The 19930-nt window shown below is 58.0% G+C and overlaps 9 protein-coding genes across 9 annotated transcripts; 4 read left to right on the top strand and 5 right to left on the bottom strand.

Annotated features, from left to right (window-relative positions):
* Positions 1-86: 86 nt before the first annotated feature.
* Positions 87-1038, top strand: ACRALDRAFT_2034602 (uncharacterized protein). Its single transcript, XM_071020757.1, has 2 exons — positions 87-232; positions 318-1038. Exons 1-2 carry the CDS (start codon positions 186-188, stop codon positions 673-675), a joined length of 405 nt encoding a protein of 134 aa, XP_070874543.1. The 5' UTR covers positions 87-185; the 3' UTR covers positions 676-1038.
* Positions 1039-1532: 494 nt separating this feature from the next.
* Positions 1533-3464, top strand: ACRALDRAFT_2104555 (uncharacterized protein; the record flags this gene model as incomplete). The annotated part of the gene is made up of 2 exons (XM_071023191.1): positions 1533-2662; positions 2804-3464. 2 exons carry the CDS (start codon positions 1533-1535, stop codon positions 3462-3464), a joined length of 1791 nt encoding a protein of 596 aa, XP_070874542.1.
* Positions 3465-3911: 447 nt separating this feature from the next.
* Positions 3912-5173, bottom strand: ACRALDRAFT_2047737 (uncharacterized protein; the record flags this gene model as incomplete). Its single annotated transcript, XM_071021538.1, has 3 exons — positions 4448-5173; positions 3974-4374; positions 3912-3942 (listed from the first exon to the last, which is right to left on the bottom strand). Exons 1-3 carry the CDS (start codon positions 4991-4993, stop codon positions 3912-3914), a joined length of 978 nt encoding a protein of 325 aa, XP_070874541.1. The 5' UTR covers positions 4994-5173.
* On the bottom strand, positions 5027-6096 carry ACRALDRAFT_2019274 (uncharacterized protein; the record flags this gene model as incomplete). The annotated part of the gene is made up of 10 exons (XM_071019965.1): positions 5027-5076; positions 5100-5156; positions 5180-5271; positions 5313-5357; positions 5424-5507; positions 5544-5608; positions 5641-5657; positions 5704-5939; positions 5986-6028; positions 6057-6096. 10 exons carry the CDS (start codon positions 6094-6096, stop codon positions 5027-5029), a joined length of 729 nt encoding a protein of 242 aa, XP_070874540.1.
* A 376-nt stretch (positions 6097-6472) lies between these two features.
* ACRALDRAFT_1064400 (uncharacterized protein) lies at positions 6473-6939 on the bottom strand. Its single transcript, XM_071016962.1, has one exon. It carries the CDS (start codon positions 6775-6777, stop codon positions 6556-6558), a length of 222 nt encoding a protein of 73 aa, XP_070874539.1. The 5' UTR covers positions 6778-6939; the 3' UTR covers positions 6473-6555.
* A 521-nt stretch (positions 6940-7460) lies between these two features.
* Positions 7461-14554, top strand: ACRALDRAFT_2058934 (uncharacterized protein; the record flags this gene model as incomplete). The annotated part of the gene is made up of 3 exons (XM_071021859.1): positions 7461-7752; positions 7839-13337; positions 13401-14554. The coding sequence occupies 3 exons, from the start codon at positions 7461-7463 to the stop codon at positions 14066-14068; spliced, it is 6459 nt and encodes a 2152-aa protein (XP_070874538.1). The 3' UTR covers positions 14069-14554.
* Positions 14555-14778: 224 nt separating this feature from the next.
* On the top strand, positions 14779-15411 carry ACRALDRAFT_2027252 (uncharacterized protein; the record flags this gene model as incomplete). The annotated part of the gene is made up of 1 exon (XM_071020450.1): positions 14779-15411. One exon carries the CDS (start codon positions 14779-14781, stop codon positions 15409-15411), a length of 633 nt encoding a protein of 210 aa, XP_070874537.1.
* Positions 15412-15620: 209 nt separating this feature from the next.
* Positions 15621-16848, bottom strand: ACRALDRAFT_1071217 (glycoside hydrolase family 10 protein; the record flags this gene model as incomplete). The annotated part of the gene is made up of 4 exons (XM_071017841.1): positions 15621-15713; positions 15780-15937; positions 16090-16324; positions 16384-16848. 4 exons carry the CDS (start codon positions 16846-16848, stop codon positions 15621-15623), a joined length of 951 nt encoding a protein of 316 aa, XP_070874536.1.
* Positions 16849-18094: 1246 nt separating this feature from the next.
* Positions 18095-19693, bottom strand: ACRALDRAFT_1076893 (uncharacterized protein; the record flags this gene model as incomplete). Its single annotated transcript, XM_071018556.1, has 2 exons — positions 18095-19093; positions 19147-19693. Coding segments are annotated over 2 exons (1402 nt in total), but the record flags the coding sequence as incomplete, so codon positions are not given.
* Between the last annotated feature and the right edge of the window lie 237 nt (positions 19694-19930).

Genomic DNA, 19930 nt, shown 5'->3' with positions numbered 1-19930 from the left:
GTGTGAAGTCATGGCCGTCGATCGTTTTGAGCGTTGCCGTTGGGTATTTAGGGGAGCGGCCGTCCTTCCATTTTCAACTTTCGATTCTCCGGTTTTTCCATTCTCGAGTTGGAATTCCTCAATTTCCCGTGCTTCTTCTGCTGAATATCGAAACCGATAAATCGTCTTCAAACACACGATTCGTCATGAAGACACTGATCGCTCGACTCACCACTGCTATTTTGCTGGCACAGTACGACTCCCTCGCGTTCCCCAAGCCGTCTGTCTTCGGACTGCAAGCACATGACCCAGTAAAGCTGATATGCACCGCCGAGTAGGACCGCCCGCGTCACAGCACAGGACGTGACAGCAGCACCCAATGCAACACCGACAATGAGTGGCCCCGACGCAAACTGTCCGACGATAACGGAAACGACTCACATCTGCTCGAACTGCCCTGTACCCATGTGTCTTATGTTATCGACGGTGACACAGTCGTGCGGGTGCCCCGAGCCCCTGCCGACCGAGTACCTCGATTTCCCCTGCGGGGGGGAGAACGAGTGCAGCGGCATCTGGTGCGCGACGGTGTACGAGGTGGTGCGGGACGAGGCGTCGACGGCGTGCGAGCCGGGACAGTCGCAAATGCCTTCTCCGTCTTCGCGGTCGCCCTTCTCCGGCCGTTTTAAGAGGTGGTAGAGGGGAGACGGCTGCCAGCTAGGCAATCTTGCTGAAACGGTGAACCCGGATCGGTGTACGCTGGTTATCAGTGGCTATCGGCAACAAAAGCGCATCTGGTTCTTGATTGTTAGTTCAGAGGTTGGCCAGCTGATAAATTTGTTCCAAGGCCGAGGTGGAAAAGTACCTACGAAGTAGATGAAATTGATACATTGACGGGTCTGTACCTACGAAGTACGTACCTACTCAGGCATGTGAAAACACTGTTAACATAATCACCTTATCTGATAAAGTACCTTATCAGGCCATCGGTACCCGAGGATAAGTATCGTCAGATGGAATCTTTCAAGCGGCCTGATAAGGTACCTTTAGCTGATAGGCCAGCTTACATAAGGATTGGTGTCTGATAGCGGGGTGGAGACTGCAGAGTGGATCCGACGACGTATGGCCAAGGACAAGTGCAAAGGCGAAATAAAGAGATGCAAACCTACCCAACACATCATCACCATTCACCGACTGACCCGACTTTTGTCTGACCGACCGACACTACCACCGCCCTATCCATCTAATACCCTATTCTCTCACCACCTTATATTTCCATCCTCTTTCCGTTTCATTCTAGTCTGTCCTTCGTTTCATCCCGACCCCGTAAATATTATCCTTGCCACCTAGACGAACCTTTCCTCATCCATCTCTTTTACGGCGTCGGTACTCCCCTGACATCTTCCCGGCGTCCGAATGACCTGTGCGCCCTTTGAGACCAAGATTTTACGCCCTCTTGTTCGCATCGTCCGACCGTCCAGATAATTTAGACATTCCGAACCACCGACCCTCGCCGCAGAGCAGGCAGGTATGCAGCGATGGATTCCTCCGGCGATATGCTCCTCCATTTGAAGAGGAGCAACTCCTCTTCCTCGTCCCTCCACTTCAAGCCGCGCGATCGCAAACTCCACCTCCTCGTGGCCGCCACCGGTCCCCGCGATACATCCTGGGCCAACGCCCTCGTCGTCCGTCTCTCCAAAAACTCCTCGTTTGAGATGCGCGCCATCGTCGACGACGTCATTCCCCGCCTCAGCCAAACCGTCGCCGTCATCCCCAACCGACCCATGAGCTCCCTGCCGACGGACCCCACAGGCGCCGCCGACTCGGACGCCGCCCACGACGTGGACTTTTACCGACAGCAGGCCTTCGAACTCGTCGAGTGGGCCGATCTCATGGTCCTCGCCCCGATCGACGCCGATACCATGGCCAAGATGCTGGCCGGTATAGCCGATACTTTTTTGCTCGAGGTCCTCCGGAGCTGGGACGTCTCCAACAAGATCCTCCTCATACCCGGCATGAGCACCCACATGTGGAAGAACCCCGTCACCAAACGCCACATGAGCAAGATCCACCGCAAGTGTCATTGGATCCGCCCCATGCCACCCATCCTCTGGACCTACAACGACGATCCCAAATCGCCCAAGCGCAACGTCGACTGGTCCGGCTTCAACGACGTGCTCAGCATCATCAAAAACCAGGCCGACCTTATGGGCCTCGGCCGCGACGTCGATGTCGTCACCCAGAACCTCGGCCTCTTCTTCTCCGGCACACCCAAGGTGAACGCCAAGCTGCCGCCCGAAATCTGGACCATCATCCTCGAGTTCACCCAAGACTGGGAGCTCGCCCAGGCCCTCGGCATCTACACCAGCCTGCCCATGCCGCAGCCGTGGTCCCGCCACCCCAAGAACCCCAACGACCCGTTAAAAGTCTACGAACACGAGCTCGAGTGGCTCGTCCTGACCTGCGACACCTCCTCCATCTGCAAGAAGCTGCTCCAATCGCCTTCCAACTTCCATGACCTGCCCTACCTGGTTGTCAAGCTGATCATGCGCTTCTCCCTCATCCAAGTCCTCTCGTGGATGGAGGCTAACCGCCCCGACCTCTACAAGGCCTTCGAGGGCAAGGTCCTCCCCACCAAGGCCTCGGCCTACTACGGCCGCCCGGACGTCCTCGACTACTGGAGGGGGTCGCGCATCTTCCGGGAAGCACGCGCTCGCACCAGTGCCAGTGTCAGCTCCAGCGCCAGCACCAGCCCGGACACCAAGCGAGCCGGCACGAGAGCCAACGCCCGAACCAACGGCCGAAGCAGCACCGGGGCCAAGAACAGCGACAACGACGACGACGACGAAAACATGTCGCACCTCTACGACGCCGAGGCCATGGACGGCGCGTCCAAGAACGGCTTCGTCCACGTGCTGGACTGGTGGTGGCGCCGCTCCGGCCTGCCGCTCGTCTTCACCGAGGCGGCCCTCGAACAGGCCTCGGGCAAGGGCCACCTCCTGGTGCTGGAGTGGTGGCGCGACGCCGCCACCCAGGACGACCGCATCGTGCTCCGCCCGGGCAAGTCGCTCCTCTGGGCCGCGCAGCAGGGCCAGGTCGCCGTGATCCGCTGGTGGGTCGCCTCGGGCATCCCCGTCGGCCACGGCGATAGTGTGGCAAAGATGGCGAGCCGCTGGGGCCGCGTCGAGGTGCTCGAGGCCTGGCGCCAGCTCAAGGGGGACGATAAGATGGTCTTTGACGCCGACGTGCTCATACAGCCCACCATCCACCAGCACATTGACGTCCTCGAGTGGTGGCGTGGTTTCGCGCATGGCGAGCTGGAGGGCATGGACGGCCGGCGGCACCGTGTCGAGTACCGGCCTTGCGTCATTGAGGAGGCGCTGGAGGACAGTATTGGTGACCAGGAGCGCGTGCGCAAGTGGTGGGCGCGCAACGGGCTCGACCTGGGCCTGCGCAGTGTGGAATGGATGCGCACCAAGTGTCTTTGAGGAGTTGCGAGGAGAAATTGGTTTGACGTTTCATGACCTTTTTCTTTTCTTTTCTTTTCTTTTCTTTCGTGTTCTTTTTCCTCAGGGTTTCGAAAACGTCGTCTCTCCACTTCAATGGTTCACAAAACACCATCTTCAGCGAGGAGTTAACAGGCGTCTCTCATGTCAATTTTCTCTCTGCCTCATCGGACATTGGGACAAAATGCATCAGTTGGATTATTCACGGCCGGGAAAAGGAAAAGGAGGGAAATTGTTGGTCTTGCTCTTGGAATATTGATAGTAATAGGACAGTGGTAGCTGGCCAATATATTGAACATGTTCTATCAAACGGACCATGAGCTTGTGGTAGGTAATCCCACGTAATGACCATGTAGTATTATAATATCCTATTTGCGAAAGAAAATAAAAACGGTATAAGTGAACTAAAGTGCACATTGTCCCGACCTGCTATCCGTTGACCGTCGTGAAAGTTCCATCCCTCGCAATGCGTAGGTGTATAAGTTGGCTACAGCAACAGCTGAGCAGCGGCCAGCATGCCAGCCATCATAGTGATATCGTCAAGACGAAGCCCGGCGGCCGAGCCGGTGAGCCCGTTAAAGCCCCCTTCGCTCAAGTCCTCGGGGGCATCTTGGGCCCTCGAGCCGGACCCAATTGTATCATCGTCGGACTCGGCACCGACATTGTTGTCAGAGTCATCGGTATCAGGAATGTTGGAGTCGGGAAAGTCGGGATCGTCTATGTCGGCGGCCGTGGGAGCAGTATCCGACCCGGAAGGCGTTGTGGGAGAGTCCGTGGTGGCAACAGGTGGAAGAACCTCGCCGTCGTCGTCATTGTCGCTGTCGCTGTCGTTGTCGTCGTTGGCGGGAGGAGGGGGAGGAGGCGGAGGCGGAGGCGGATCGGCTGCGGTAGGCTGGGGAGCCGGGGGAGGAAGGCGGGGGAGGGGGCGGCGGGGGGGAAGGGGGAGGAGCGGTATCATCCTCAACTTCATCTTCACCGTCATTGTCGCCATTTTCGTTACCACCGCTTGAGCCACCGCTGGAACCGCCGCTGGAACCGCCGCCACTGCCACCGCCACCGCCGCCAACAAAACTGCACGTGCCATCGCCGTTGCACACCGACCCGGGCTCGCAAGCGTAGGCGCCGCCCGAGCAGCAGACTGCGTTCTCGTCGTAACAGCGGTCACCGCACATGGCGTGGCCGGGCGCACAGCCCTGGGGCGGGCCCCTGCATTCGTAGCCGATGGGGCAACAGCCGGGGCCGTCGCAGTAGCGTCCCACGCCGCAGAAACCACCGTCGCCCATGCCGCAGCACTCTGCGTAGGAAGGCATGCACCAATATCTGTCGCACACCTCCTCCATGAAGCCGCATCCCGACTGGCGGGTGAGGAGCAGGGAGGAGGCCGAGGCGGTGCCGGTGTTTGCGCGTGTCACGGGCTTGTAGAGGTGGGTTCGCTGCGCAGACTCGGCGGCGCTGGCGAGGGTGGTGAGGAGAGCGGCGGCTAGGGCCGCTGTGGTGGGTGTGGTCTTCATCGTGGGCGCTGGGGTCAAGGGGAGGTCCACGACTTAGGACGGCTTGGGCGAGATGAGGTGGAGGTGGTGATCAGGGGGAAGACCTGTCACCTGAATGTAGCACCACTGTAGATTTTGAGGGTTGACTTTACGTGCGAGGAAGGGAAGAAGGTCCGCGACAGAGCTAGCAGGGCAGCTATTATATACGTGCATTTTCTAATCTCTGTTTGCTGGCAGCCGGGGGGATCTTGTGCCCGTCCCAAGACGCCTTACCTGGTTGCTTGCCTTTCTCAGCTTTCCTGCAGGACAAGGCACGTTGTGCCGCATACAATAGGTGCACACAGGAGACCAGGGTCTGGGATTCCTAACGAGACACTGGACAGCCCTGAAAGGTGGCGACCCACAAGTGGTTGCTATAAAGCCTGTAATAGGGTGGATTAGCGAGGTTGACTCTCCAGGCAGATTGGGGGCACTTGGTCTCGTTGGTGTTGTCTGGGGTGGTGGGTGGTGGGCGGTGGCTGGGTATGCACATGCACTGCACTGCCATGTTGAATTTCGCCCTACGGCAGACGAGGAGGCATCAATATCAGTGAACAAGGGTCCTTGTGACGTTGTATGGCACTTGGCGACGGAAAGCTGTGGGGAGGGGGGTCAGTACTTTAATTTACATGTAAGCTTCCAAGTTCTCACGGGCCGGACCAAGTCAACGTCTATGGTGTTTTAGTACATACTGGTGTTTTGAAGACGACCCGTGGGACTAGACTTGACCTGTGCAAAAAGGAGGAGGAGCACAGAAAAGGGGGGGAGAGAGAGAACAAGGACAAGGACACCCCCTGATGCAAGAAAGCCACGACGAGATAGGGATAGGGACATGGAGTAATCGGAGTCAGATTCGGCCGACTGAGACATACTCGGATTACTACTAGGCGAGAGACCCATTGATCCAGTCAAGTGATGCAGACCCTCTCTACCCGTGTTTGTTCAGGGATAGTGCATCGCACTATACGAAGTACATACAGACGGCCCCTGTGACCTTGTCCACCCAGATGTGAGGATCTTGATAGAGCAAGGCAGAAAGACGCACGAGTATTCCAAAAAGACTCCCCGTCGTACTTCTCTTCCATGACACAGGTAAAATCTACTCAAGTAAGATAAGGCAGCATAAAAGTCGCCCACGCGATAGTCGGGGGTTCAACCCGTACGGATAAATCCGACTTTGCGGCACCATAGTAGGGACTCCCACGTAGTCGACCCCGACTCCCCGACTCCCCGTCACCGGGTGCCGAATAACGAAGGGGTATATTATTCTCGACTCTTATCACCGTCCCGATTAATACGGGGTTGTGATAAGCGGTCAATAACATCGAGGGACTGTTTTTAGATAAGTATATATAATAATATTTGGAGGAGATGTCATTTCGAATCCAATGGCTTAAATGCCGCAATATGACGGCTGTCCAACGGGTTAGAGTCGAGAGCGATAAGACAGTTCACGTAGTTAAAACTATTAGGGTTAACAGATATGAGATCTATATAATGCCATGGACCATTCATATACACTCACCTCACACAACTCACTGCTATCACCTTGTCGTTGCAATCCCAGAGCCGTCAGTCTGCACTTGGTGCAGTGAGTCGACCAAGGTGTTGAGTCGCAGCCTCATGTCGAGGTCTCGCCGTTTTCGTAGGATATCGCCCTGGGGTCTAAACTCGGTGGATAACTTTACGAATTCCACTTGAAAAGTACATAGCCTAAGCGCGTAGAGGGTGTATATCGTGTCGTTGTGGGATATAAGTGCAACCATTGTGATGTTTGAAGTCCAAGTTGAGGGTTAGTTTCCGTCTTCGTCATCGGATAGTTGTCGCCCTCTCAAATTGAACACAGAACAGCTCTGCAGGAGCATACAGAGCTTTGGTACTGACAGCGATAGCATTCAGCATCCCAGATTTCCTTCATCGCATCGGAGATGATGGATCCGGTGAGATGAGTGAGTGAAAAAGTGCAACATCTCGCATTCTCACACGATTAGTAATCTAGTACGCTGCCCTCGATGACTAATGCGCTTCGGGAAATCCCCGGCAGATCTAGCTCCCCACCTCTACGTATTGATTGGTCCAAAATTCCTTTGAACCTCGACCGACGCCCAACCACCACCTCCCTGCAGCCTCGTCCTTTGTATTGCTTCAGAAAACAACCTTTTTGCTAGGCATAGGCAACGAGCGAGCGCGACCAAAAGCCTCTCAATTCTCTTTACAAGACAACCCATTCGCTTCCCTTTCTTCCCCTTCCTATTTCCTTAATACGTACAACTGTCCCTTTTGTTTCTTCTATTGTCCGTTGACCTATTTCCCCCGCCGACCCGCCTTCCGGGTCTCGCTCCCGTCACCGAGCAAGACCAGCACAGACGGCGCGGTATTCACCGACCAGCCTCACCCCCCGCCATATCGAATCCGATGTCGAGCAATCAGTAATAGGAGCTAGATAGTCATGGCAGCTGCTGCGGTGGATGTCGCCCGGGTCGCTGGCCACCTCGGCTTGCCCGAGTCGACTGTCCAGACCGTCACCACCGACCCCACCCATGACCTCGTCGCGTCACTCCTGCAAGCCGTTGTCGCCAAAGCGAACGAATTCGATGAGCTATACAATGCGAAACTAATGGTGGATGTCGAGCTGGAGAGTGCACATCGTAACGCCGAGGAACGATGCCGAAACGCGAAAGCAACCGCCGACAAGGCCCTGAAAGAAGTGGAGGAAATTAGGCAGAAGCTACGGGAGGAAGGTACGCAATTGCTTCTGGCATCAAATTGCCTCGTATACGACAGAGAGAACGCCCGGCTGATGGAATGCTTTCCCTTTTTTATCTAGAAACCACTCGTCAAAATGTCGAAAACGAACTTCAGACCCTCAAGTCGAGGGGCTCCGACAACGATTCCGAGATCAAGACACTACGAGACCGCATCGAGTCGCTTCAGTCCTCCAATCGTGCGAACATGGCACTTCTCGAGTCCCGCAATGCCCGCGATGCGGAACTCTCTGAAGAACTCACCAAACAACACCAGAAGAACGTCCAACTCACCAGGGAGATCACCTCCCTGCAGCAGTCCCTACAGACGGCCCAGGCTGCTGCCAGCAGTGCGAAATACCGCGAAGAGTCGCTGCAACAGCAGCTGGATCTCGCTCGCCGCAACAGCGACTGGTTCGAGAACGAACTCAAGACGAAGAGCGAGGAAGCCCTCAAGTACCGGAAAGAGAAGAGTACCCGAATCGCATCGCTCCAACGCCAGAATGATGACGCCAAATCCGAACTCGAGACCCTGAAGCGAGGCGAAAAGCAGCTCCGTGACCGCCTCGATGCCGCCCAAAACAAGGCCGAGGAGGCCCTCACCAGGCTACAGCAGCAGCAGGAAGCCTTTGCCCGCACCGAGGAGAGCTACAAGCAGGAGCTCGAGAGCAAGCAGCGCCTCGTCGACATGGCGAACCAGCTGACCTCGAACCACAAGGCACGCGTCCAGCAGCTCGAGACCGAGCGCGAGTCCCTCAACCAGAAACACGTCAACGAACTCAAGCGCCTCCAGCAGGAGCTCGAGAGCGAAAAGGAGAATTGCCGTGTGCTCGAAGAGCGCGTCAGCCAGCTGGAGAGTGAGATGGACGAACTACACGTGCGCATGGCTCAGGCCCCGTCCGCCGCCGCCGCCGCCGCCGCAGCCCCGCCGGGCTCCGTCCCTTCAACACCACGCCCGAACGGCGGCAACAGTCTCATCGCCCGCGCCGCCTCGCCCTTCGCCACCCCGGGCTCCATCCGCAGCAAGTCTGCCATCACCGCCACCCAGGCCATCGACGAGCTCTACAAGGTCAAGGGCCAACTGGCCGGCGAGAAGCGCCGAAACCAGCAGCTGGCCGAGGAGCTGGACAACATGATTGCCGTCTTGGAGGCCAAGACGCCCGAGATTGAAGAGCTCCAGAGCGAGGCCGACACCCTCCGTGCCGAGATGGCCAGGATGTCGCAGCTATCGCAGCAGGCCTACGAGGAGCGCGACGCCGCCAAAAAGTCCGCCAGGAAAGCCGAGGGCTCGCTTTCCAACGTCCAAGCCGAGGCCAAGATTCTGCGTTCTCAGCTGCGCGACCTCGGCACCCAGATTCAGATGCTCGTCTTCAACATGCACGCCCGCGAGAAGGGCCTGGACCAGCTGACGCGCGAGGAGACCTACCGACTCGAGCAGTTGTCCCGCGGCGAGGTCACCGAGGACGCCCTTACCGACATGTCCGACACCCACCAGTTCATCACCCAGAAATTCGTCGTCTTCAAGGACATCCAGGAGCTCCAGGAGAAGAACCAGGAACTCCTCAGGGTCACCCGGGAGCTCGCCGAGCAGATGGAGAGCGAGGAGGCCATCGCTGCGAAGAACCAGGCCGTCGAAGACCACCAGGCCGTCGAGCGACTGCAACGCGAACTCGCCAACATGATCGACGAGGCCAAGTCCCTCAAGACGACCATGGAGAGTTACAAGTCGGAACGCGACATGTTCCGCCGTCTCCTCCAGCAGAAGGCTTCGGCGGGCGAGCTCGCCTCCATCCTCGGAAGCTCGGTGGATGAAGGCCAGCGTCCCGCGCTCGCTAGTATCGAGTCGGAGCAGGACGGCGGCGGCGCCTCGCCCCAGGCCGCCCTCCGGGACTTGCAGGTTCAATTCGACGCGTACCGAGACGACGCCGAAGCCATCCGCCGGTCCCTACGGGAGCAGGTGGACAAGACTTCGACCGAGAAGAACACGCTCCAGGCGGAGGTCGCCAAGATCAACAGCCAGCTCACCCTGGCCTCCGAGCGGTACGAGATGCTGCATTCCAACTATATGGCCCTGCAGACCGAGAACAAGGAGCTCCAGAAGCGCAGCCAGATCCTCTCCGAGACGGCCGCCAAGCAAGACATTCGCACCCAGCAGGTGGCCGAGGAGCTGATCGAGGCGCGCGGCCTGCTGGAGAGCATGCGCAACGAGACGGCCAACCTCAAGGCGGAGAAGAAGCTCTGGAAGGACATTCAGGATCGCCTCAACCAGGACAACGAGAACCTGACCCAGGAAAAAGCCCGCCTCAACAGCCTCCTCGCCACCCAGCAATCCCTCCAAAACGAACACGACATTGCCGAATCCGAGAATCGGCGAAAGACCCAGTCCCGGATCGAGTCCCTTGAAAGCGAGGTGGCCGCCACCAAGCGCAAGCTCGCCGAGGAGGTCGAGGAAGGCAAGAGGCTTCAGCTGCGGAAGGAGTTCGACGCCAAGGAGGCTCAGAAGCGCATCGACGAGCTCTCGGCCAACCTCAGTCAGATTCGCGAGGAACACGTATCGGTCAAGACGAGCCGCGACCATCTCCAGTCGCGCGTAGATGAGCTCACCATCGAGCTGCGGAGTGCCGAGGAGCGCTACGGCCGTCTCCAGCCGCGGCCGACCCCGCGCCCCGGCATGCTGGCTGCAGCCGCGGAGCCGTCATCCCAGGCCGACCAAGACGCCGCCGAAGCGGAGGTGCGCGACCTGATCAACGAAGTTGCCGACCTCAAGCGCGATCTGGACCTGGCCAGGACCCACCTCGAGAATGCCAAGGAGCAAGCCCAGCAGTACAAGCAGCTGAGCGAGCAGAACGAAGAGGCGCTCGCAGAGTTCACCGCGTCGCAGGACCAGTTCAGGCAAGAGATGGAGTCCATCGTCGAGGCCAAGGACGCCAAGATCAAGGAGCTGGAGCAGCGGGTCGAGGACCTGTCGACGGAGCTGGCCAGCTCGAACAAGGAACTGTCCGGCATCCGGGATTCGCAGGGCGAGGTCGCCCGGCGGTTCGAGGACGAGAAGCGCATCTTGGAGGAGGAGGTCACTAGGCTGAAGGAGGTGGCCGAGCGATACTCGGAAGCGGCCAAGTATCACCAGCAAGACCTGCGCTCCCAGGCCGAGATCACCGCCAAGGCCCAGCAAGATTACGAGCACGAACTCGTCAAGCACGCCGAAGCGGCGAAGCAGGCGCAGCAGCTCCGAAGCGAATACAACCAGCTCAAGAGCGAAACCGCCTCGCTCCGAGCCGAGGCCGAGTCGGCCAAGGTGGCCCTGACCCAGAGCCAGGGTTCCTGGGACGAGCGGCGCCAGCAACTGGAACAGGAGATTTCCGAACTCAAAGCCCGACGGGACGACGCGAGTGCCCAAAACAAGCTTCTGCACCAGCAAATGGAGAGCATCACCGCACAGCTCGCCGCCCTCAAGCAGAACCGGACCAGCGGCACTTCGGGCAATGCCGACGGTACACCAGGCGCGGAATTTTCTGTCGACAGCGCCACCGACGGCCTCCGGGAGCTCAACTCGTACCTCCAGCGGGAGAAGGACATTCTCGAAGTCCAGTACGACCTCAAGGAGCAGGAGTCCAAGAGGTTGCAGCAGCAGTTATCCTACGCGCAGTCGCAACTCGAGGAGACGCGCCTCAAGCTGGACCAGGAGAGGCGTGCGCAAGCCGAAAGCGGCCAGGGGGCGATGGCGCACAAGGACCTGATGGATAAACTCCACGAGCTGAACCTGTATCGCGAGAGCAGCGCCACGCTGCGGAACGAGCTTGCGCAGGCGCGCAATCTCATCGCTGAGAAGAGCGCCAAGATCGAGGAGCTCGAAGGCAGGGTGCAGCCGCTCGAGGCCAGGATTGAGGAGTTCCAGACACAGAAGGGCTTCCTGGAAGAGGAGATCAAGCAGATCCAGGAAGACCGGGACCGATGGCAGAAGCGCACCGAGGGCATCCTCACCAAGTACGGCCGCGTGGACCCTGCAGAGATGGAACAGCTGAAGCAGACGATTGCGACACTGGAAGAGGAGAGGAACACGCTGAAGGAATCCGAGGAGCAGCTCAAGGCGAAGGCCGAAGAGGCTCAAAAGTCCTTGGAGGCAGAACGGGCCGGCTGGCTAAATACCCGCCAGCGGCTCACGGACCAGTTCAAGGATCGCTCCAAGAAGCTGTCCGGGGAGAGGAACGAAGCGATTGCAGAGAAGAACAGCCTCCAGGAGCAACTCGATGCCACACGATCCGAACTTGAACAGGCCAGAACCAGCATGGGTGCGTCCCACGAAGCACAATTGTCTCAACTGCAAGAGCAACTGCAAGGCACGACCACTCAGCTCAACGAGGCCAAACGAGAGCTCGAGGCGGCAACGGCCCAAAAGACGGATTTCGAGCAGAGTATTCAAAACTTCCAACAGCAGGTGCAGCGGCTGCAGCAAGAGGCCCAAGCCAACCAAGCCGCCGCCGCGGCGGCCGGCAGCGGCCAGGCTACGATGGAAACGTCGGCGTCCGCCTCGGCCGACGTGGTCGCCCAGTTGGAGCAGCAGCTCGCCGATGCCCGACGCGAACTGGAATCCATCTCGGCGCAAAAGCAGACGGCCGAGCAGGAGCTGCAGAATCTGCGGACCGAGCTCCAGGTTGCGGTATCGGAGAGGGACGAGGCCATCCGCAAGACGACCGAGGTCTCACAGACACAGCAGCAGCAGCAGCGGGCTGGGTCTGCCGAAGACGGGGAGGTGACAGAGGGACCGACCGCCGAGGCCTTGTCCAGCGAAGAGCGCCAGGCGCTTGAAGCTAAGATTGCGGCTGCCGAGACGCGGGCGACAGAACTCGAGCAGCGAGCCAAGCAAGTCGAGGAGAGCATGGCGCAGACTTTGAAGGAACGGTCGGACAAGATGCGTAACGCGCTCAACGACAAACTTCGACAGGACCGGGCCAAGTTGGAGCAGGAGTTCAAGACCAAGCTGGAACAGGAGAAGGTGATTTGGAAGGCCGAGCAGGGCACGAGCACGGCGGAACCGGCGGCGCAAGATCAGCAACCGCCGGCTGCGACTCCGATTAAGAAGCAAGATGCCGACGCGACGCCATCGACGCCGGCGGCGAGCACACCGGCAGCCGCTGCGGTGGATCTGTCTAACCTACCGGACGGCGAAGTCCGGAAGCTTCTCGTCACGCATCCAACAGCGAAGAACATCTTCACCGCCAATCTTAAGAAGAAACTCGAGGAACAGACGGCCAAGGTGGAAGCTAACCTACGAAGCGAGTTTGAGCAGAGGATCAGCAGTGCGCGTGAAGAAGGGCAGACGCTCGCGTCTAAGAAGTCGGCGCTCCAAATCAGCATGAAGGATAACCAGCTCAGAACGGCGAACGCTAAGATCGAGGTCGTGGCCACAGCTGCGGCCGAAACACCGCAGCGTCCGGTCGGTGAGGTGTGGGAAGAGGCGAAGAATGCCAAGCCGGCCCCTGCACCCCAGGCGACGCCCTCGCGTCCCTCCATAGGAGGACAGGGCGCGACGCCACGCGCGATGCCGGGTTCTCCCGCTCCGCAAGCCGCCGCTTCCAATACAGGTAGGTTAAAAGTCCCGATTACAAAATCAGCGAACCCCATGGCTAACAGAGGCGAAACGTTAGGTACCCAAGGTCGCGGCGCCAGACCTCCCGAGTCGAAGCAACTTGTGCCGCCAGGGAGCGGACTGCTACCTCCGAAGCCAGGTTCTGTGCCGACAGGGGGTGCAGAGGCCAAGGAGGGGACAAACGCAAATAGACAACCAAGCCCGTTTGCCGCAGGTGGTGGACCTGCTAGTTCTCTTCCCAGCAACCCATTCGCTGCCGCTGGTGCTGCTGCCGCCGCTGCGCCGGCTTCCAATCCGTTCGCGAAGGCTGCCCTCGCCCAGAGCCAGCCTGCCGGCCAGAGTCAGAACCAGGGCCAACAGCTACCGCAGCCGGGACAGCAACCAAATCAGCAGTCGGGTCAGCAGCCAGCCCAACAGCCGGGACAGCAACCAAATCAGCAGTCGGGTCAACAGCCAGGTCAGCAGCCGGGTCAACAGCCGGGCCAGCGACAGGGCCAGCAACCTCCGGCGCAGGGGCAGATGCAAGGTCAAAGGAGTGCCATTCCCGTACCGGGACGTGGCGGTGGGGCTGGACGTGGACGGGGTGGGTTCGGTGGAAGAGGTGGACGGGGGGGAGGTCGAGGTGGGCTTAACCCCGGTGCTGGCGACTTCCAGCCGGGGAACAAGCGGCCGCGGGGCGATTCCGAGGCGAGTGGTGGCGCGAAGAGGGCGAGGGGGGCCCATTGAGTGTGACGGTCCCTGATGGATGGCACTGAGATGGGAGGACTGAAAAGACATGGCGAGCCTGGAAAGAAGAGCCTGCCGTCTGCGATTGCCTTGCTGCTTTTAGCTGTATTGGTATATTCCCCTGGACAGATACCTGGCTTCAAGCGGAGTGGAAAGGGGGAAACCTGGATTGAGGGAGGAGTGATCACACTGACAGGAGAAGACAGGGGAAAGCAGAGCCTACTGGCAGCAAGTGTCACTGTATTATATGGCGTTGGAGACTTTGACGAATTGCAATTTCTTTTGTTTGTGACTCACTGAGTCTTATGTTCTCTGCTGTGCTTGTTTGTCTGTGCCGTTGCTGCTGGTGATGATCGATGGAGACTGGACCATCACGACCCCAGGGGTATGCGCGAACTATTGGCCGAGGCGAATATGACCGGGGAGGGTCCCGGTCGGGTCTTCGGATAGGATTTGGATGTCTGTCTAACTGGACCTCACAATGAGTCAACGACATGCGCAAGGGCACTGCAGTGGCAGTATATTTAGTCCCCCTGCCGTCGTTTGCTTTTTTTTCTCTTGTCCTTTTAGTGAATACGAGGCGACTGCTTTCTCTGTCACTCCCACATTCTTCAAGATTCTTTCGTGTCACCAGTGACCACACAGCAGTCGAGCAGAAAGACAAGGAAAGGAACGAAAACAAAAGAAAGGAAAAGAAAGGAAAAGACAAAATGGACTCAATGGCTGCGCAACTACGCCGGAAACAATGGACGAGAGACTCATACCTCATATCCACCGACCCATCCCTGATCCCTATGGAGCAACTCACGGCGGCCTTCGACTCGGACGAGTTTTACTGGGCCGATTCCCTACCTGAACAACATATGAGGGAGCTGGTGGACCAGTCGCTGTGTTTCGGCCTCTACCGCGTCGATGGCAAGACCGGAACCGGAGCCGAAGCGGGGCCGAGAACGGGAACACCCGGCCCCGAGACACCGTCGCATCCGAAACAACCACATTCCCCCAACCTCACACCGAAACTCGTCGGCTTTGCACGCTGCGTGACTGATTTTGTCACCTTCCTGTACGTGACGGATGTCTGGGTGGACCGCGGACATCAGGGGGCCGGACTTGGGAGTTGGCTTATCCGGTGCGTGCAGGAGGTTGTGGAGGGTATGCCGTATCTGAGGCGGAGCCTGCTCTTCACGGCCGATTGGGACAGGTCGGTGCCTTTTTACGAGAGGTTGATGGACATGAAGGTGATTGAGTGTCGGAAGGAGAATGGTGGGTTGGCGATTATGGAGAGGAAAGGGAGGGGGCATCCTGGATTTGGGATGGAGGGGACAGGGTATAAGCGGGCTTGATAGCGGACAGTTGGCTAGCTCTGTTGCCTTGTCGTCGTATAGCCTATGGGTCCTCGCACATATGCGGTGGAAAAGGTCACAATGATCCTGACAGTCATGAGTATAAGTTATCTGATGGTGGTGGTATTTAAAGTATTCAAAGATATATGCGATCAAGTTGCCAATGCCCAGCTTGAACCTATTTGCATTGACCGCAAAACGCTCCAATCTTAAGAAAGCAAGTCAATGATGGCATCATAAGCAGGCTTGGGGTTGAAGTTGTTGTCGAAGAGGAGAGGGTCCTCACCCCGCCTCCAAGAGTCCTGATATTCGCATGAGATGTCAGTTGCACACTCTTCATATTATGGTAAGAGAACAAGAAAACTTACAGCATCGCCAACACCCCACACAGTAATGGCAGTGCACTTCTCAACGTTGAGGCAGGCCTGGACAACGGCGGTATAGTCCTCGACAGGGGCTTGCGCAATGTCGAGCTCGGTGATGGCCACTTCTCCCACGGGGGCAGAGGCGAGCTGCTCCAGGGCAGCTTGTACGCCAGCGCCCATTCCCGGGGGAGAGGTGAGTTTGCGTGCCTGGCCATTCGTCAGACTCATGTCATGTCATTGTATGAGTGAAAAGGGGGAAGGAGAGGGAGCAGGAAAGGAGGGAACAGAAAATATTAATGCCACTGCGTCTTACCAATGCCGTCGATGGGAACACCCTCATTAACCCACTTCTGCACAAGCGACACCATACCATTGACCTTGCCATAGTTGGCCTGGTCAAGGTTGTAGTCGTTGATGTAGAGCACGGCGCTGGGGTCAGTCTCTCGGGCCACCTCAAAGGCAATCTTGACAAACTCCTCTCCCAGGACGCGAGAGAAGACAGAGTCACGAAGGGAGCCGTCTTCGGCGAGAATCTCGTTGACCACGTCCTATTTCCCCCCTCCCTGTTAGCTGATCCCTATTCCCTAAGCATCAAACTGACACCTACCCAGTGGTGAATACGGCCAGCATAGCGACCAACAGTCGTGCTGACGTGGTTCCGGATCACCTCGCGCAGCTCCTCGGCGTCAGTGATGCCCTCCACCCACTGCGGAAGCTGGGAGTGCCAGATGAGCGTGTGGCCCCTGACGAGCTGGCCGTTCGCGACGGCCCAGTCGACCACCTCGTCGGCGGGACCCCAGTTATACGAGCCCCGGTTGGCTTCCAAGCTGCCCCATTTCATCGAGTTCTCGTGGGTGACCTGGCCAAAGTTGGCCCGGATGATGGCTGCGTTGGGCTCCCTCTGGAGAAGGCCCTGGTCGGTGGCGGCGCCGAAGAACTCCTTCCCGGCGCCCACGAAGGCCTCGTGGATGCTGACTGGGGCCTGTCTCTGTTTCAGGGCGCTGGCCTTGCCCATGTCGGAGGGAAGGGCTGCCACGAGGGGCGCCGCCAGGAGAGCAAGAGCCGACTTCATGTTGATGATTGTTGCAGAAACTGAAGAGGTGGATATGAAGTAGTGAGAGGATCCGAAGTGAGCGAGGAGGAGGCTTGGAAACTGACGCTGGAGCTTGAGATGCAACCTGGTTCGAGTGTATAGCTGAGACGACGAGAACAGACTGGACAGGTGCTACTTATAGGAATCCCTCGACGCATCTCTGTTCTATGTGACTTCTTTCCAAGGCATTGCCTTGTGCTTGCTGGTCTTGAGAGATCTTCGAGAGATCGTCAAATAGCCTGAATCTTGTCGAGAGGAAAAAGGGGTCACGCTGAAATCTGGTCAACCCCGTCCACCACCTCCGCTGCGCATACGCCCGAAAGCTTGAACAGACCTCCTGCAAGGGCATTCAATGAATGCGAAACATCAGCGTCGGACAAGAAACCAACAAGTCATGCCCCTGATCGCCATGGACAGCCATCCGTGCCAATGGCAGTATTGCCGGGACTGGGGGGTTGCATTTCAACCCAAGTCATGCGCCGATTACATCACTGCGCGTCTAGTTGACCGGTAGTAAAGCGCTTCATAACGTTACCCGCGAGAGATTCGAATGTAGATTTATGTTGTGAGCTTCTGCTGATCACCGATTGTTTTCTACATGAAGCAACCAGAAGTGTTAATCCTTGCCTGTTCCGCTGAACGGAGGTAAGAATCCCGCTGCAGCTGGCCACCCGGATACTTCAGGCCTAGGCGCTCCACTAGGATATCACCTGCTTCTTGAGGAATAAGGAGGGCAAATTGTCGCTTGATTGAGGTGGTTTGTCTGATAGCCAGGGAGAGTCGCCTGGACATTGGGGATTCAAGAGGCCCGGTTGTTCTTTGGCAGAGGGATTCGTTTTCTTTCTTTAGAACTTTCTCTGTTACCTACTCTTAGCTCACCGCAACTAGAAAGGGTTTGTTGACTTAACTGACTACATGTAGCCTTTGGTGTAAGTGGAAAAAAAGAGACACCGGGGGCGGTGGCGGAGGCATTGGTGGGGCCGTTCCGACGTCCGGGAAGTCCGGGGCCTCCCCAGCCTAGAGCGAGCGGTAGACAGTTCAGTGATCGGCATCGTGCACCACATGTTCGAGATTACCCGGCAAGTCCACTACTGGTAAGGACGCCAGGGACGGATGCTGATCAGAGTAATGATCGTATGGATGAGCTTCCCAGGATGCCGTCGTCCGAGCTGAGGCGAATCACTGGCACGAGGGCCTCGAAGGCTCGAAGAGTGGTGGCTTTGTTTCATGCTCAATGGTGCGCATATAATCCTTGACAATAGGTTTACTCCGGATAATCAATGATTGATGCTAGATTCCCAATGCAGCCGTCTTAGACAGGGTATCAATGGCCATGTGCCGATATCCACCACCTTCACCCACCTGGCGCTTAGAAATCTACATCCAGGGCGTCCACCTTGCCCAGGAAATCGCCCGTCGCCCCCTTCAACAGCTCATCAACGTCCACACGACCATCAGTAATGTACCTCTCACTCACGCCCGTATTGACCCTCTTCGACAGCAACTCCCTGAGCTGGGCCTTCATGGCGCCGAGCTCCGCCTTGGTAGTCTGCATCGCCTCCTTTTGCTTCTTCTTCCTCTGGCTCCCGCGGCCGCCCCAGCTCCCCGTCTTCTCCAGCTCGTCGCTGTCGTAGTCGACGCCGAGGTCCTCGGCGGCCTTCCGGACCCAGTCCTCGTCCTTGTTTCCCTTCTCCTTGGCCAGCGCCGCGTCGGTGATCTTCTTGGCCAGGTCGACGCGCGGCTTGAGGCGCTGGGCCACTCGGCGGTCGACGTCGATGGTCCGGATGACGTACTTCTTCTGCAGGGCCTGCTCGTGGTGGACTTTGGCCGCCAGGCGCCGCATCGGCGTGACTTCCTCGGGTGCGCAAAGGATGATGCTGAGGCCGGACGACTGCGCGCGCGCGGTACGGCCGGAGCGGTGGACGTACATGTCGGCCGTGCGCGGGACGTGGTAGTGGATGACCTGGTCGATGCCGGGGATGTCGAGACCTCGCGCAGCCACGTCGGTTGCGAGCAGGATGGATGACGTGTTGGGCTTGGCCGCGGCGAACCGCTCCACGGATCGGAGACGGGCCTTTTGCGCCATCTGGGAGTGAAGGGGGAGCACGTTGAGTTTGAGGGTTTGTAGCATGGGCGCCAATCGGCGGACGGTGCTGATGGAGTTGGTGAATACGAGCGAACGGCGGTTCGGACTGAGGAGGAGCAGCGCATAGAGGTAAAGATCCTGGCGCATGTCAGTGAGGTTGCTTTGTTGTTTAGAGGGAAGAAAGAAATTACCTTTTCCAAGGCACCGCATTCGACCATTCCCTCCTTGAGCCCTTCGGCCATCTGGGACACCGGGTTGACGTCGATGAACTTGGGCTTCTCTTCTCTGAAATTGAGCCGCTTGAGAAGATACTCCATGGATTCCTCCTCCGACAGGAGACTGTATTTCCCCTTCCCCGCCAGCTTCTGCTGCAATCCCTTGTTGAACGTTGCCGAGAAGACGAGCGTTTGTCGCGGGGATAGCCTCTCTTCGTCATCTTCGCCGTCTTCATCGACGGTGTGCCTGTCGAGGGCCTTGATAATCTCCTCAGCTTCCTTGAAATGCCCGTCACTCAATAATCTGTCCGCTTCGTCGATGGCCAAATATTGTATTTGTTTGAAGGATGCCATCAGAGAGGTGCTTGAGCTCAACACCTCCCACAACCGGCCTGGCGTTCCGACGACAATGTCGGCCTTGGCAAGTTGGCGTTGTTGCTTGTGTACGGACAACCCTCCGGTGACGGAGCAAACGTATGGTTGGGTTTGCAATCCGGCACAGAGCTCCTTGATGTGGTTCATGATCTGATGGGCGAGTTCTCGGGTGGGAGAAATGATGAGCGCCAGCGGTACCTTGTCCGAAGCGGAATCGTCCTGCGCCTGGTCGATGTTTCTTTCGAGCCACCTTTCGACGATGGGGATGCCGAACGCCAGTGTTTTACCGGAACCGGTGGATGCTTTTCCGATAACGTCGTGACCTGCGATGATTTCCGGAATGGCGGCAGCTTGGATGGCGCTCGGCTTGGAGAACTTGACACGC

This window comes from Sodiomyces alcalophilus, assembly GCF_042370955.1.
Source record: "Sodiomyces alcalophilus JCM 7366 unplaced genomic scaffold ACRALscaffold_4, whole genome shotgun sequence".
Lineage (NCBI taxonomy): Eukaryota > Fungi > Ascomycota > Sordariomycetes > Glomerellales > Plectosphaerellaceae > Sodiomyces > Sodiomyces alcalophilus.
This window is presented reverse-complemented; position numbering and strand designations above follow the sequence as displayed.

Excerpts from the sequence above, each read along its gene's own strand:
- ACRALDRAFT_1064400 (XM_071016962.1), bottom strand. The coding sequence starts at position 6,777 with ATGGTTGCACTTATATCCCACAACGACACGATATACACCCTCTACGCG.
- ACRALDRAFT_2034602 (XM_071020757.1), top strand. The coding sequence starts at position 186 with ATGAAGACACTGATCGCTCGACTCACCACTGCTATTTTGCTGGCACA. Across the intron at positions 233-317 it reads ACTGCTATTTTGCTGGCACA|GACCGCCCGCGTCACAGCAC; the intron begins GTACGACTCCCT and ends ACCGCCGAGTAG.